The 17,826-nt window shown below is 37.3% G+C and overlaps 1 protein-coding gene across 1 annotated transcript in view; it reads right to left on the bottom strand.

Annotated features, from left to right (window-relative positions):
• Positions 1 to 17,826, bottom strand: part of CNTNAP2 (contactin associated protein like 2) — a 1,021,786-nt gene that overhangs the window by 189,886 nt on the left and 814,074 nt on the right. The window contains exon 14 of the mRNA XM_005424150.2: positions 5,000 to 5,156. Within this exon, the coding sequence (XP_005424207.1) occupies positions 5,000 to 5,156 (157 nt within the window). The remainder of the gene's footprint in view (positions 1 to 4,999; positions 5,157 to 17,826) is intronic.

The following is a 17,826-nucleotide window of genomic DNA, read 5'->3' as shown; positions in this document are numbered from 1 at the left end:
TCTAATACTTACGGTTTTATTCAAATAAGATTTTTTTTTAAAAGTCTTACATTTTATCTAAAATTAGTAATTTCATTATAATTTTGTTTAGCAGCAACCCAGAGAACTTCTTCCTACTCATAAAAGCTACCTTCATTCTCTCAAGATTGAGACAATCTGACTTTAAATGTCAACCACACACACTTTAAAAATTATCTTTATTATCAAGCAAATCTAACCTTTCTTATACAATCTGATCCATTTAACTCTGAATTAATTTCATTTTGGATGCAAATCATAGATAATTTGGGACTAAAAGATAATTTTGGCAGGATTACTCAGGGTGAAGCTCCTCCATCTGGATTTTTGTTTATCATGACAAAAATGACTACTTAATACTTACATTGCAACAGCAACATGAGTTTCCTAAGAATCAGGTTCTATTCTAGACTATGTGTGCAAATACACATAAATCTGAATTTCATATCTCACATTCCATGCTAATATTTACCATTTGGCTTATTTACCATCCAGGAATGATAATCAACACATTAGGCATGTGCTAAATAGTTCTACACAACTATTTTATTCAGATAGACAAGGTGTGATGTGAAATTTTAAAAATCATTAATAGAAAACCCATACAGATGTAAGGCTTACCAAGCCTATGGTATACACTAATACCCGGGAAAATTTACATAGTAAGTGAGTCCATAATTGACACAGCTGGTTCTGTACTTACATAGAATTACTTACATACTTGGTTAAAAAAAAAACAACAAATAAAACTCAAAAAAGAAAAAACCAAACACAAAATTTTGGAAAAAAAAGAGTTTTAATTAGTCCCCTGTTCCTACCACCATGATGCAATCCTTGACTGGTCCCTGATTGTTATTTATTCTGGAGGGCTTCAGCATTATTCAGTATAGGATGCAGACAACGCTCATTTAGTGTAACATTGCCTACTCTCCAAATTTACTCTTATGCTCCAATGTGTGGGTACCATTTTATATCTAATGTGTTATTTCAAATCTTTCTATAAAGACCACATTTTCTCGTTGGACTTTTTATAGTGCTCACTAGAACAGCAGATGATTGCTTCATAAATCTACCTATTTTTGCAGTACTTCCATGAGGCAGTAGCTGGCATAATTTGCATTCTACACATTGGATGTTGAGGCTGAAATATGTTTATGTTAAAAACACTCATACTTAGTGCTCCATCTGAGATGTCTATATGTTTGGTGTTTTTTTTTTTTTTCTTTGAATGACTGCATTAGATGTATTCAGAGAGTGATCCCTTATTCTGGTTGCAGCTGTGAATGTTTGGTATTTTCACAAAGTGGACTTCTGGGTTTCCACACTGGGTTTCCAGAAAATTAGGATCAGACTAATGACTGTTCTGTGAAGAAATGGTTTATGAAACTGAGGAAGCATCATGCAGGAATGTGGTTCCAGAGGCAGGGTTAGAGTCCAGATCTCCAGGGAAACATTTTCTTGCCTTTGCTATGAAATCATTCATCAAGCTGTATTTCCTTTCTTAATTTCTAACACAATTTCTAATTTCTACAATAAAAACAGTGGACAATATTCTACTTACACTACATCATTCTGATTCAGCCTGACTGATTCTTCAGTGACTCCCCAACTTCCTTGTAAAATCTCTCTCCTGAATCTTGCTTTTCTTCTTCACCTTTGATTCTCACAATTTCTACAGAGTCTTCTCTTCCTATTTTACTTCCTTACCTTTTCTAATACAGTTGTTTCTCTGTCTACTGCCTTCTCCCCTCTGTATATTACCACTGCAACCACCCAAAAAACCCCAGAACAATTTTTCCAACACTGGCTGGGCAGGTGCAGAACATCACTGTGGGCATACCACAAGCAAATGCAGTGCTCCCAGCTGTGGACAAGATATACAGCTACTGCAAAAGTCCCACCTGAATTCTCAGCCACAGTTTGTCGTTTACTCAGCCCTTCTCGTTTAGGGGATCGTAAATCCTAAAATAAGTTGTGCTGGTGAGCTATGGTGGCAAGCTGTGGCAAGCTGCTTTGTTAATCTATGAACTGAGACTTGTCTGCTCATCATAAACTCTTGCATATTCTGTTGTCCAAACCAGCAGCTGTTTTGCTGTCACCAGAATTGGGCACAGATGTGTTGGAGGCCCCGGTTGAATTCTGCCCCAATGATGAAAGTAATCAAGGTCTCCTTTACTCTGGAGCTCATTCGCTTCTTAGGTATTGATGAACATGGCTAGATAAAATTCCTAACTAGGACTCCTCAAAATAACTCCCAACCCAAAAGATATGACTACGGAAAAGACTAGATTCTGACAAAACCAAACTGAAAAAATGAATCTTGAACAAAATGTCCTTAAAGTCTGTAATATAGCTTTCATTTCTTCCTTTGATTTACACACACCACAGATTAAAATATAATATCCAGTGGTATAATTGCTTTTCATAAAATGTCCTGCAATGAACAGTGGTTGTCCTGAAAAAATTCTGATACTTATCTAAAGAAATATTATATATAATAATGTATTCTTGTATGAAGTTCTGAGTAAACAGTTGTAGATCTTTTATGAAAATAGGCCTATATTAGATCTAAATCTTATAACAATATGAATCTGTTTATTAGTAGAATCCACATAATCTCAGTGTATGTAAGGGATGTAGAGGTTACAGAAAGATTATTGAGTGAATGCTGCTTATTAAATTATCATCTGTGACTCTTGGGGAATCTTCAAGAAGAGCTCAAAATCTAGTGCCATTTTCCCCATACGTTTCCCTTGGCGTAAAGGAAAACAGTCAACATATGGTACAGAGCCCTATTATTAATGGATACGCATCCAGTGCCTCAGGCAATGAAAACTGTAAGTGCTTCTAATTCTACCATTATTGTAACTGTTATCACAATATCTTCCTTTTATTGTTATCATTTTGACACAGAACCAAACCTACATCCCTCCTGCCACACTGCTCTAGTGCCTATGATTGAGTTGGAGTCATCTGACTTTATATTCTTCATTCTCTCTATATAATTATATTTCTGAAGTTCGGCAGCATGTGTGATTACCCTGTCTCTAAAACTGACTCCTCTCTATCTGTGGTGTTGTGTAGTTCACCCCATATCATAGCTAACAGATTACTATCCTAACAACGTCAAAGCTTAGGGTGGAAATGTCTGTGGCAATATTTGATTTTTCACATCCTAATCTACAATTTCTGCAGGGCCTGGAAAGTTTCCTTTATTACTCTGTTTTTGTGTTTTTCATACTTCATTCTTGCAGATCACATCAAACAGGGTTCAGCTGCTATCCAGAGGCATCTTCATAAGCTGGAGGAGTGGGTTCACAGAAATGTCATGAAGTTCAGCAGTGAAGAGTGTAAAGCTTTGCACCTGGGGGAAACAACCCCATGCACCAGTATATGCTGGGAGCCCCCCAGCTGGGAAGTAGCTTGGCAGAAAACACTCTAAGGATTCTGCTGGACACCAAGGTGAACATGAGCCCGCAATGTGCACTTGAGGCCAAGCAGCCAATGGCATCCTGGGGTGCATTAGGCAAAGTTCTGCCAGCAAGGGAGGCCATCCTTCTCCCCTGCTCAGCACTAGTGACGCCACATTTGGCGTGTTGGGTCCAGTTCTGTGGTCCCCAGTACAAGAGAGATGGAATTGCTGGACGGAGTCCAATGAAGGGCCACTAAAGTGATAGAAGGACTGGGGCATCCCTCCTATGAAAAGAAACTGAGGCAGCTGGGGCTGCTCAGCCTGGAGAAGAGAAGGTTGAGAAGGATGTCATCAATGTCCATAAGTAACTAACTGGAGGGTGCAAAGCAGATGGAGTCAGATTCTTTCCAATGGTGCCCAGTCCTGGGACAATGCGCAAAGGGAAGCTGCAGAGCCCATCCTTGGATTTATTAAAAAACTCTCCAGACAAAGTACTGGGCAACAGTTTATAGACAATCCTGCTTAAACAGATGTGTTGAACTAGAGGAACTCTGAGGTCCCTTTCACACACTGCTATTCTATGATTCTATGGTTCTGTGATTCTTCCTACTCTCTTTTTTTTTCTTTTTTAGACTCTGACATACCACTATAGTTCTGTACCTCTACATTCATGAATAGCTGTAGAATTTCTCAATTAACCTCAAATGGTTTACGAGCCAGTATTGATTCAATTACCCACATGTTGCTATTAATGGGAGAAATGTTCATAAAAGTATGGTTTCAATATGTCACTGAACATTGCATACCATGTAAAATATAATCCTGCCTGTCATGAGAAAAGAGACACAAATGATTAAGGCTCACAAACAAAGTGTTGTAAACCGCAGAAAGGGTCTCACTCAAAATGATTATGAGCTTTACAGTCTGTTCATGTTTATGGGGAATATCAGAGATGCAAGTTTATTTCTTTTTTCTGCCTTAATTAATTAAATTACCTCATGCAAAGCCTGGTAGCTTCCTCTGAAATACAGAGCCTCATTACATAATACGTGTCTAGTTCTTAACATACTTTTCTTCATGAAAAAGAGATAATGAGAGTTGGAGGCACTAGATGAGTGATTTCAATACATATCACTCACATTCAAGTGTTGCAGAAGCAACACTTTAAAGAGGATAAATTCTGGGAAAAACCCATGAAGTTGCAGGGATAAAGTTAATTCTGTATTGCAGTATAACTGAATCTTATGGAGACAAAGTTGCATGGATAATCAAAATGCTGGTCTTTCCTATGAGGACTTGCCTTTGCAATTTTAGCCTTCTTTTCTATAGCTCAGTGGGCTGGAAATAATGAATACAGTCCTTATATTTAACAGTCACAGACACCATGAATAAAATGGAAATCCAGACATGGGTTGACACTTTGCAGGAGGAATCACAAATATAATAATTTTGCCTTTTTTCTTTGGTAAGAAAGGAAATATAGAAAAAAGATATATTCAAATTCATGGCAGTGTTGTAAAAGTTAGGAGATTTGGTCATTCTCATCCTGCCTTCTTGTAAAGCACTCACCATTGCTTATAATCAGCATCACAGTTGCAGTAGTACTTGGGATCAGTACAGTTGCGTTCGATGCCACAGGCACATTTTTGAATGCCAGGTCCTGATCCGCCCCAATAGTAGTGCTTCTCATTGGCTTTTCCAACCCACCAGGTATATGGATTCCCTTCTGCAAGGAATGAAAATGCAAGGTTATGATGCATCAAAGAGGTAGAGCTCTATAATGCATTAACTGAGCTCAGATGTTTAATATGCAAATGACAACAACACATAACCGGAGCCATCCTACATTGCTGACAAACAAAATAATTCATTGTTACTAAAGGTATTCAAAGGACCTTGCCAGGTAAACAGGACACATTTTCTTTTCTGTATTCACACAACTCATAATGACTGAAATTAATTTTTAATTATACTCTGTATAATGAGAATATGTTGGCAGATTCCATAATTATTTTAAATCCATTCCAAACTCACATATTAAGCTATCAGATGGATTATTTCAATATTTGACCTTGAATGCTGCACAGGAAAATGTGTTTATTTTCTTATTTATTTATTTATTTATTTATTTTCTATACAACAACTTTTAATGGAAAATTATTTTGTTGTCACTGGAAAACAAGCATGTTCATCATGCTCTCTCCAGCTGGTGCTAAACAAAGCATAAAGGGATATTATTAAACTACAAAAACATTTTAACCTTTTTTTAAAAAAAGTATATATATATTTTTAATAATACTTTAGCAGAGGTATTCTGAACTTTGATGTAATCATGTATCTTCACATTTGGTCTGCAACTGTGAATTTCAAATACTGCTCTGAGGTTATTTCTAATCCTTTTGAAATAACTAAGACATTATGTGTAAACAAATAAATAAACAAACTCCCTCCCCTCTAATGTCTAATTTGAAAAAGTGCTCTTACTGGAAAATTATTTTTTATTTCTCTGGTTCAGCAAGACACTCAAATATGAACTTAACTTGAAACAAAAATGAATAACTTAACCAGTATCAATGTATGTAGTGCTTTTTGACATTGAAAAATAATGAATGAGCTCAACTATAAACATGTTTTTTTTAATGTCTCTTTTCCCTCCAGTGGCTAACAATTTTACATTAAATAAAATTAATCTATAGAATTCACTGGTTAATGAATTTTACCAGTAAAATTCTGCACAATATATATGCTACTTCCATAATTTTTAGTTTGTACATCTCACACATTTCCCCAAAATTAGAGGCACAATCCTTAAAATAGCCATTTCATAATTAGATTTGATCATCTAGACCATAAAACTACTTATTCCAGACAGAATTTGAAAGTAATTCACACCAAACTCTCAAGAATATTAAATTCCAGAGATGAAGAGAACAACCAAATATCTACACATGTTTAGTAAGTACCAAACCTTGAAAATGCTCAGCTCTCTGAAAACACTTTTTTCAATGTATTTGAATTGTTAACATCATATGAGATAACAAAAATACAGTAATGTGAAAAATTTGTAGCGGCTGAAGTTCTTTATTAGATGTTGCTGCGCTGCACTGTATGGCCATTCAGCTCTAGTGCTAATGCAATGGTGGCAATAACGTGGCTGTATTCTAGACTCTGAAATGGTCATTTTACCTTCTGTGACTCAATTATCACAGAACGAAGTGCTGCAAGTTAGAAGAATGTGCCACGTGAATGCTGGAGCAGCATTCCCAACCTGCAATGCCATCTAGCAATTCTGAGAGTACGTAGCCCTGGATTACAAAAGATTATTTAAAAAGCATTTAAGGGTAAATGTTAGCTTTCCACAGAGAATGACAGAATTGCTTTTATTAATACAGGATCCAAATAGGGAATTAATGATATCTGAAACGCCTATTTTACAGGTTTTTTTAATCTCATCTTTGAAGTTAGTTTCTATGCTATGGCGCCAATACTGCTGTTTTGACTGTTGCTCAAAATTCTCTTTGTTTACATCCTTTCTGTCAAGTGAAGGATTGCATGATTCAGCCAGCAAGTAATTTACTGGGAAGAAAGACTGCTAATTAAAGCACTATGAGAAAAAAAAATTACTTAGAATTGTCAAAAAGCAGATCAAAAATTGAGAAACAGGTAGAATGATTAAAGCAGATGAAAGTGATGGCAGAATTACAGACTACAGTGATGGCTGTCATGGACCACTATGACAGACACAAATGGGGCATATTTGAACTCATTGAAATGACAATTGATGTACAGTTTTAAGCCATGAATGTATTCTAGTGTACACAGAACTGGTTTTCACATCTGTTGTTTTTAGTGTGTTTAGTGTGTTTTTATATATACTGGGTAAGCCATGGGGCTTATCCATTCTTCATTCTTCTTTGTTCATTCTTTCTTCATTCTTCTTTCTTCATTCTTTCTTCATTCTTCATTCTGAAGAAAAGACCTACCCTCAGGCTTAGGAACACAAACTTAGGAAGAAACTAATGTGCATGTTTAAAATTTCCAGAAAGGTCAAGAAGGTAATATATGATTTTGAGGGTTTTGCATTCAGCACACATTCTGCTAGACATGCCCACAACCAATAATCCCAGCACTGCCTTGTGAACACCACCCAAGACTCTCATTGCCTGGCATGTTGTGCTAAGGCTTGTAACAGAGGAGATCTTGGTAGACAGTTCTCATTAGGTGGCATCCATGCAGTGGGACAAAACCCCAGGCACAGGAATGAGATGAGTGTCACACCAGAGCGTTCTGCACCACAGTGGCCATACAAGAGGCTCTGGAGCTCCTTTACAGTCTCTGGTTAATAAAAGGTGTGGAGACACAGTTACATTCCATCTGTTCTGCATCAGTCAAATCAAATGAGAACAGCCCTTAGTCTTCCTGCTTTGTGCCAGCCAAGAAACGAGGGAGCAGCATTTTGTCTAAAGTTCATAAGCTTCAAACTGCAGTGATACCGCAAACACCTCTATGACTGAGCATAACAAAGAGTAAAACCCTGCAAATGGAGAGATTAAAAAAACAGTAGGAAAGAAAAGCTAGAAGGGAGTAGGATGTATCATGCAGGAAAAAAAATTAGAAATAGGATCGCTCTTCCTCAGACTTCACTCTCTTTTATACCTCTAGTCTCCTTTTGAAGATGTAAATCCTTCTGCTCAGGAGCCCTTTGTTCATTTTTTTTTTCTTTTTCTTGCTTTGGAAGATTTTGGAAAAGGCTAATCCAAGTAGAAGGAGCATTGCAGTCCAGTGTGAAGAATGATCCTTAATGGATATAATTTTAAGTATCAGACTATTTTACCAAAAATTATTATTTTACTAAACTATCAAAAGTGTTGGTCTTAAGGAATTAAGAGTATATAAATTCAGTTTAAGGACCAAAAGTAGTTTTGAATGTACTGCAAAGAGAAGTAATACAAGAAGACTATTCTTCTGGGTGTTTAAACTACCTTTTCTTACCTTACATATAAATTTTGAGTCATGAGGAGCTTTTTAGTTGTTATCATTGACTGGGTGGTTTTTCCCCCCCAAGCTTTTGTGGACAAATAGCATAATGAGAAGATGGAGGAGGAAAGAGACTCTCTGCCTGCCAAGGGGTTTTGATTAGAATAAAGCCTTGATACAGAACTGTTTTTTGGGTACAAACCAGCTCTCCCTTGAGAGATGCTGTGGGAAGTGTTGAGTTTGTGCGTGCTGAGTTATGACCAGGATGCCTTTCCATGTCTGGTCTTGAAGAAAAGCCCCTTGCAAAGTTTTGTGTGCTCAGTGACTTAGCAGAAAAATAATGGTATTATCAGAGTAAGGTGTGGATACCAAGAAAATGGATAAAGATATCCAATTTTTAAGCGATCCTGTATGCTCACAGAAAGAACAGTCTTCTAAGAACAAAATGGCCAATATGATTTTATTGGGGCATGCAGACATATGACCATGGCTACTACATCAGACTCAAATCATATTTGTAGTGATTTCAATCTCTCTCTGTTACACAGACACACACAGACACACAGACACACACACATAAGCCTTTAACATTTATGTGTAATACATTTAACAGTGGTTGCCATGCCTTTGCAGGGCTGAACTTTGGTTAAAATTGTTTCCAAATATGGGTTCCTATTTAAATCCCTGTGCAATATTAGGCCAGATTTGCAGTTATTAGATCAAAGTATGTAAAGAATCTGGCCATCGATGTTTTCTATCAAGTTCTCCTGTACAGAATAGTCAAGAAAAAGTAAAGATTAAGGTACTTTTCTGTATTCTCACAGATCCCTTATTTGTATTCTCACAGTGTCATAAAAAAGTGAATCCTTTTTCATCTCATAAATGTATCTTTGTGTGAACCATTTCATTTAATATAAAACCATACCCAACAAAAGTTAATGTAGTATGAACAGAACTCTTAATAGTCAATAATATATTTATTTCTAATATAGCTGAACAGTCTCAAAATGTATAACTTTTTAAAGTTCACTTTAGCTGAAGTCTCAAAATGTATAACTTTTGAAAGTACGCTTTATATTCTACCAAGCATTTAATATAAACAATTGATTTTATTATTTTAAAATGCAACTGATTAATTAAAATTCTGCTACTTTCAACATTTTAGGGCTCTTATTTCTAGGTGTTCAGTACTGGTAACTGAAGCAGCAATACTGAGAGAAGTCAGGGAACTAAATTAAGTGGACTGATGCTCCATGGCACTCTGCATTCAGAGGACTCCATTCAAAATAGAGCCCTTAGAATGCTGATGACTGTATTTATTTGTAAAATACCTGGAGAAGTTAAATATGTCTGTTTCATTTGCTCTGGAAATTTCCCTGACCTCTATATGGTCCTTAAAACCAAAGAAAATGGTTAAAAAGAAAGGCTAAGAATTCTTTCAAATGGAAGTCAATGGCTCAGAACCTCTGAAAAACATGACCAGTGAAAATTACTTATTGAGGACCCTGTCTGACTTTAACAACTATATTCAGCTATTCATAAGAAGAAACTCAGTGTTCATTTACAGGACTGGATAGCTTTGAATTAAATGCGTCCTTTCCAGTCCTTTCCAGTTTCCATTAGTATTACAGATCCCCATTAAATACTAAGGAATGTCAACAACAATTACAGTGCTTGTATGATTGCTATTATTTTCAGAAAACATTCTTTTGTTCAGTCTTTTACTTATTTTTTAATGGAACAGCTTGAATTAATTACCCAGTCATTGTTATTGGCAGAATAGGCCCAAAGACATTTTTCAAAAACATACTGCAACTTTAGACACCTGAATTAATTACAGGTAGAAATGAAAGCTATTTCACAGGGGTAATATATGATGATGAAATGAAAGACAATACTTAAAAAAATAATAAAATTCAATTTGCACATGTGGAAAGCTGGGTATAATTCTTCTATTTTTGAATAAAATACTTTCTTTAAACATGCATTTTGCATTCAGTTACACTACAACATCCAGTACATTTAGCCTCACACAAGGTCAACTTGATTTAAGGTCATGGTTCATTAACACCTGTGCAGGAATTCTATCTGCTATTGCAGTGAAGAAACAGACACTGAAAGAATAATTTTGTCACTGTTTGAAAAGTTCAGCATGCTAATATGGTTGTGCATGTCAGAGCTTTCACCTTGCTTCTTATTGCCAGCTTTTTTCTTCACACCATCAGCAGTATCTATTCCACTCAGGTCAAGTCTTCTTAATGAACACTGTGAGCCATTTATCTGAGCTTTTGAAGACTTAGTATTTTGAAAAAAATAATCAAAAGTAGTTTAATGTCACTCCCACATCAAGTACCTCCACATGTTCCAGTTCAGGATTCTTAAAATTAATGGTGTCAAAGCTGGGTAGGCTCTGCTGGCCTGGCTTATTCTGTGCTGGTTTGAATTTTCCTCATCTTTATTATTATGTGCTTGTTTAGGACCAACATGAAGCTGAGTAGACATTTTGCAGGTTTGCTGCCCCTGTCTCACGTCTTGGGAAGTGCCCACCTAGACTGAAAACCCAGCAGCTGAGGAATTTCATGGCACGAGTGGATGCTGACAACTGGAGAACCTAAACTGTGAGAGATTCTGCTCCTGCTCGCAACTCAGGCAGATTATGAGCAGGTTCTGTCAGCTTCAGTGACCAGCCAGAGGGTTGAATTATTTCAAACTGAGAAAACAGAACTCAGGGAAGAGTCTGGCAGGTCACACTTCCACATTTCAATGACAGTATTGTGCAGAAACTGACTCTGAGTGAACCTTCAAAAATAAAAGGAGTTCTTGCATATGTGGTTATAGTGAGATTATTTTTCAAATTAGTATTTTACTGATTTTCCATTTCTTCCAATAACACTTCTTGCTCACTAATGTGCTGTGAAACATATCCACATGAATTTAATATGAGAACTGTAAGTGAAGTCAATTCTTATGCTGCTACTCTCATTTTGTTTACTGATAAATAATTTTTTTTTTTTGCAACTAATTGGGAAAAATATAAGGAGTGCTTACAATTTGTGAATAGAGTTTGCATCAGTGGTCACCATTCTAATGACTAAGACTTGAGATTAGTCAAACCCTCATGGCAACATGAATGAGGCATTTGAGCACACTGGAAACTTGGGGGAGAAAAAACCCAGACATTCAAAAACCTACCAACAAAAGGAAAAGAAACTAAAAGTACCCTTGGCCACTTCATAAAACTAGGAACACCTAATTTATAGCTACTTGCACATTTAATGGAAGTATAACCTGAAACTTTTAATTTGCTATTTATGATAATTTTCATTTTGTAGGCACTCACGTCTGACTGCTTTTTTCACAGTGCTAGTAGCAAATAATTTTTTTTCTTTTACTAATACTAGCCTCAAACACTTGTTTTCTTTATAATGTTTTCTTTATAAGCTCACTAAAGTGGTTGGTCTATTTGACAGTACTATTTATTTGCAAAGACTGTTTAAACTGCCTGAAAAGATAAGATTTAATGGCAGCCCAGAGAGAGAGCTCTGAAACATGCCTTGCTTGCTAATATAAGAGTTGATGTGATGTCTGAATTCATGGCCAAAGCATTTTAAAGCAATAGTCCTTAGAAAGAAGTGTTTGGCTTTTTTTCCTTTGTAAGATACTCAGAATTATGCCATACCTCAAAGGTAATCTATGAAAGGGAAATATTCTTAAGATTTTAATAGAAAATGAAGATAAATATTGGAAAATACTTGTGAAAAGCATACAAAATTTCAGTAAATGTTAATACAACACACTCTATTTACTGTTTTCTTAAAAGAACATTCAGAGTTAATTGCTGTCTCCTTCTCCTCCACAGCCATAAAGCAGTGTATTTTAAAGTGAAGGCAAAGATAACCATCTCCATAACCCTAGAACTAAAAGAGCTTCCCTAAACCCTCAACAAGAAGAGCTTCCATGACCTCCAGTACCAGAAACGAAAATCAGATGTTCAGATCTCCCACCAGGAGCTCTGGCTTTCCCACCTAACCTAGAAAAGAAGACCCCTGCAATCAGTCTTCAACGTACCTAGGCTTCAATTATGTTTTGGTGCACACAAAGTGGCCAAACTGAGAAAAGACCAAATTTTCTCATCTATGTTCAGTAAAGACAGAAAAGGAAACCTATTCAAATGCTTAAAAAACAAAATTACTGCCTTAATAATGACATGCCTCAGGCTGATGGCCATTGCCATTGTGTTCTTCAGTTCATGAAAGTATTCTCATGTGCCTGGATATTTGCCTGTTAATTTTTCAGAGAACTTATTTCATACATGTATATATCAATCTCAAAATATAAAGCAGCAAATACAGTATCTTTTCCTAGAAATAGATATTTAACAAAAGCATGTCTTCAGCAAAACTATAGGGGAACTCCTTTTTATTGAGTCTGTACTTTTGTTCTAGTATAACTCCTAAAATGTCAGTGCCTGAATCCACAAATATGTAGGCAAAGATGACTTTTCTTTCAGAATTAGCAACCTACAAAAAAGATCAGGAGGGAGAATTGTCATATTGATGTTCAATGGCATCTTATGAAAAAGCTGTCTGACAGCTTTATTTTGCCATTGGAGAGATTTACTCCTTGCCCCAGCTCATGAAAAGCTAGTACAGTACAAATGATTTTTTCCCTTGTCAAAACTCGTATTCCAAGCTGCAGCACTACTAACCAAGCCTGACTTGTTATTTTTCTTGGAATGGAGTCTCAGTGGTGAGATTTGGCTGGGGAAAGCAGCTGTCAGATGTCCTTGTATCCTACTATTTGCTGCGATTTAGAGTGAATTCATTATAAAATCACTACAGTCCCTGCTATCCTTAACAGCATGGTGTGCCAAACTTGCCACTGTTGCAATTAATTGTGTACTGTAAATTCACTGGATCATTTAAGGCCTAAGAATAAATGTCTTAGTTTGAGGTAGTGCTTGGGGGAAAAGCAAGTACTTTCAAAAAACTAAGTGTCATTTTTGGAATAAAAAGAACAGTTACAGACATAAATACTCAATAAAAACCAGTCAATTATAATTTTTACTATGTGTTCTAAAAGAATCGACTTTTCACTGCTAGGACTACCCGAGGTAGAACAGGTGCCAGCAACAGCAAAGCTGGGAAAGTCCCACAACAAACTTACAGCTCACCCTGGGGTCTGCCCAGCCAGGTGGTGACAGAGTGCCCATGTCCATGTCATGGTCTTGTGAAGAACATACTAACAGTAAGTGAGAGGATTCCATGATTTTGCTGTCTCTTTTTGTGGTTGGTTGATAAACTTACCTCTACCTAAGCCTGATGGATGGGTAAGCAGCACAGACACATACATGCACCCATTAGCACTGAAATTCTGAGGGTTAATACAGCTAAAACCTCTGTTTTATTTAGTTTCTTAAAAAGGACATAAAAAGCCCAGGAACTCACCAATGATATTTCAAAAGTGAGGGGATGCCTTCTGAAGTTTTCTGTAGCCACAGCCTCATTTTATGGCAAAGTCCCATTGGAAGACTTCAGAAATTGTGATTATTAGCACAAAAATGGCTACTCTTGTAAGAAGCATGATTTATAGGGAATGTAAATTCAAACTGAAATGATTTGATCAGACTGAGAGCAAAGAGAGGATCATGTAAGGTGGTTTTCTATGTATTACGTGGCAACAGGGCAAACGAAAAATTAAGTTCTGTAAAATTTTATGCCAGTGATAGTGATATCACTGTATTGTACTCATGATCTTATTTTTAGATTAATTCCCTTGCTGTTAATATATAATGAAGACAATCACAACATTCCTTAAATAAGCTTAAAATAGCTCAATAATTCTTGGGATCTTGCCTCACACACCCATATAGGAGTGCCTTTTACCTTTACAGAGAAGAAAACGGGTAACATTATGTGCACCTACATCATCCAGCCCAGAATATCTTGCTGCTCCATTTTATCTGATTTGCAGCAATAACAGCTGACATGAAACTAAACATGACAACTCCCTAAGAGCCAATGCCATCATTTTACTAACAAATGAAGTAAAACTAACAAGATCCCAAGGTAAATTAAACTACAATCAATGTGAGCAGAACTGATGCAAGCTTTTTCTCCAAATGGTCTTTTCTTGGAGGAACCATACCTCTTGCGAGTATTTATCCTCTTGAAATACTGCTCCTTGCCCCCAAGCAGTAGTTTAAATTGAAAGAAAAAAGCCATTATAAGAGACAGAAGGACTTCAGGCTTCTCTTCATCCATGTGAACTTAATATCTGGCACTTCATACAGAACGTGGACTGTGGCACTGTTGGAAATTGGTTTTGGGAAGCACAAGGGTTTTCTTTTGTTGATGAGACTGCTGCAGCTGCTGTTGATTTTCTTTCCCCACTGACCCTTGAGGAACCTCAGAATATTTAGCTTTACTTCTTCTGTTTCATTGTTCCTCCACTGCTGTATTGAAAACATGTATTCTTGATAATGACACTGATATTTCAGCCTAAGAAAATTTGCCTTTTTTTTTTTTTCCCCAATTACATGGTGTGCATGGACAGTTTTAAAACCAGAACTAACACTAACATATGAATACTGATATTAACATGTTTTCATGATAGCAACACCATTCCCAAACTGTCAAGTCTGAAGAGTATCCCATCCTTTGGAACTAATAATAACCCAAACAGGTATTACTACGACTTGCAATGCACTGTGCTTCATAAAATAGATACAGATTTCAAATGAGGAAAAAACAATACAATGAGCCTCAACACTGAGGCTCACTGACTATCAAGCATATCCAAACTGAAATAAAGGAAGCTATACTACACAAATAACATAATTTGGGGACCAATAAAGATTAAAGCTGGAGGTCCAAACCCAAGCCACCTGCTAAAGGCATTTGAGACAGAAATGAAATACAGTAAAGAATAGCATTCCCAAAGAAGCCCTCTCAGAAGGCATTTTCCTGTTTCTACAGTCCAAACTGTTTCATTTCAAAATGCTTTTGCTGTTTAAGATCAACCTGTAAATTATTGCAGACTATTATATCCTCTTATTAGAATTCATACAAATGTATGAATAACCTTTTAAAGGGTATACTTAATACACACAGATTTTAGAAATGATATGAGACATTAGTGATGATGATGTTGCTACACCGAAGTTATTTAAAGGGATACACATTTCAGTGTGAAAGGGAACAAGCAGGGGAGTAGGGTAACTAACTTAAGGTATGTCTTGCATTATCTACAGTTTACTCTGGAGAAAACTCTCTTTGCATCCAATGCTGGGATCATAAATTAAAATATTCAGAACCCTTTTTTAGCTGATCATTTGTCAGCCTTGTTAATGGGCTTGTGCTTTGCTATTTAGACAAATTCTCTTTCAGGTCAGGTTGGGTCTCATGGCTACTGTAAAGAACTGTGTCTCTATTGATTTCTGGAAAACAGACACATGTATTGATTGAGACTGAAAAACCAGAAATGTTAGGTGATGTGTTTCACATTGTCAAGATACCACCTCCTTCAGTCTAGACTCAGGGCAGTCTTTTTCCTTGCTGAAGCTTGTTTCATCAGTCCATTCAAGCATATTAATTCTCACATGTGGGTTTCACATTTCTCCATGGGAAAATTGAAATTGGCTAATGACGTACTTTACTGAAGACTTAATAAGATATTATGATAATATCATATTCTGTGAGTTGAAATGACATTTCTTAACTACCATTATATACTCACAGGGCAGAAGAATTATGCTGGTGCAGTGTATGGAGTTCCAGTTGCACTATTAACAGAAGAAACAGAACTCCAATTTCACTTGCTTCTGAAAAACTTGACTTGAAAATCCTACACTACTGCACTGACATGATGAATGATTTCTCCCTGCTTTGTGTGACAGAGTTTAAGCTCCACGCTCTAGAGGGAGAATGACATATTGATGAAGATAACAACACCAGTGTTATTTCCTGTGGTCAATTCTTTGCACTCCTTTCACTCCAGCATGCAGTTTTCTTTCGTGAGGCCCAGGAGTGTACCTCCCTGCCTTCAAGGCCAGCTTGCTCAGAGAGGTCTTATAAAAGCCTCAGCTGACTCTGAAGCTTCTACAAAAAAAAGCTGGAAGATGCTTCAGCAGAGGCTTCCTCCTAAAAACTCTGCCAGGAAACCTCATTGGGGGCCCCTCCCTTTCCTGAAGAACTCCTTTTCAGAGTGCTCCAACATGTGCAGCACTGCAATCATTGCAGCCTTGGACCTCTCCAATTTGGACCTAGGTCAAATGGCCTTTTGGCCTGACTTTGAACCTGCCTTGTCATTTGCCTAGTGGCTGCTGGCCTTTGAACCTGAAAATTGTCTCTGACCATGACTTGATATGGAAGTACCTTCTTCAAATAGCAATATTAATGAGAACCCTTGATGCACATGGTGCAGAAACAATTTACACTGAGACAAGTGTTTTGGATATGTTTGGCCTGTTACATGAGTGTCCTGGTTCTGGCCAGGACAGGGCTGACTTTTGCAGGAGCAAAAGGAAGAGCATGGCTGGGACATGGAGGTTGTTCTGTACCAGCTCGGGGCATTGCTGGGGCTGTTGGGAAGGGTCCTGTTATTAGTACAAGCTGGCTTGTACTGGGCAATTAATTTGGCTATAGATAAGAAACCCAGCTGGTTCTCTAAACTGGTCACTGGGCTGAAAGACAGGAAGCTCAACCAATTATGTTCCATCCTAAGCTGCAGACATCTCCCAGAGCTGGGCAGTGTAAAAGATCAGCCCAATGAGCTATCCAGGTTTGTCAAACCCTCTTAATAAAGAGGGGCTCGAAGAATAAACTCTCGCTGTTGCCACGTGGGCATCAGGTGTGTGGTTGTCTTTGTCTCCAACCCACTCTGCCCTGCATTCACAGGGTCCCTTCCATCTGAGTTAGCGTGGCAGAAGGAATGGTGGAGTAATGCTGGTTCCAAGCTGGAGGAAGCAATTGGGTAGTGCCAGTTCCAAACAACCTCATGCGAATTGTTTGCCTCTCTTGTGCATTCTGTTATGGATACTGTAGCTGTTATGGCTTGTTTCCTTATCTCATTGCTCTTTCCAGGAAGTTGTTATTATCTCAACATGTGATCTTTACCTTTTGTACCTCCAGCTCTCCTCCCCAGCCTGCTTCTGAGGGAGGGCGGGGGGGAAAGTGAAGGTTTGGAGTTTCAGTGGGAGCACTAAATTGGGGAATACCATTCCTAAACCACAACAGAGTGTCAGTGAAACAGCATGCACATCCCCTCTTGCCATAAAAAAAATGTGGAAGAAGATTCAAAATAATGGACTGAAAAAGCTGGTTTAAACTGATCATTTTGAAGGGCTTGGAACTTTTCTCATGAGGAGCCCTTCTTCACTTGTGAGTCACAAGCATTTTGCAAGAGGGCTATCCTGCTGA

Source organism: Geospiza fortis, unplaced genomic scaffold, assembly GCF_000277835.1.
Source record: "Geospiza fortis unplaced genomic scaffold, GeoFor_1.0 scaffold120, whole genome shotgun sequence".
NCBI lineage: Eukaryota > Metazoa > Chordata > Aves > Passeriformes > Thraupidae > Geospiza > Geospiza fortis.
Note: the sequence above shows the minus strand (reverse complement) of the source record. Positions and strands in the feature narration are given on the sequence as shown.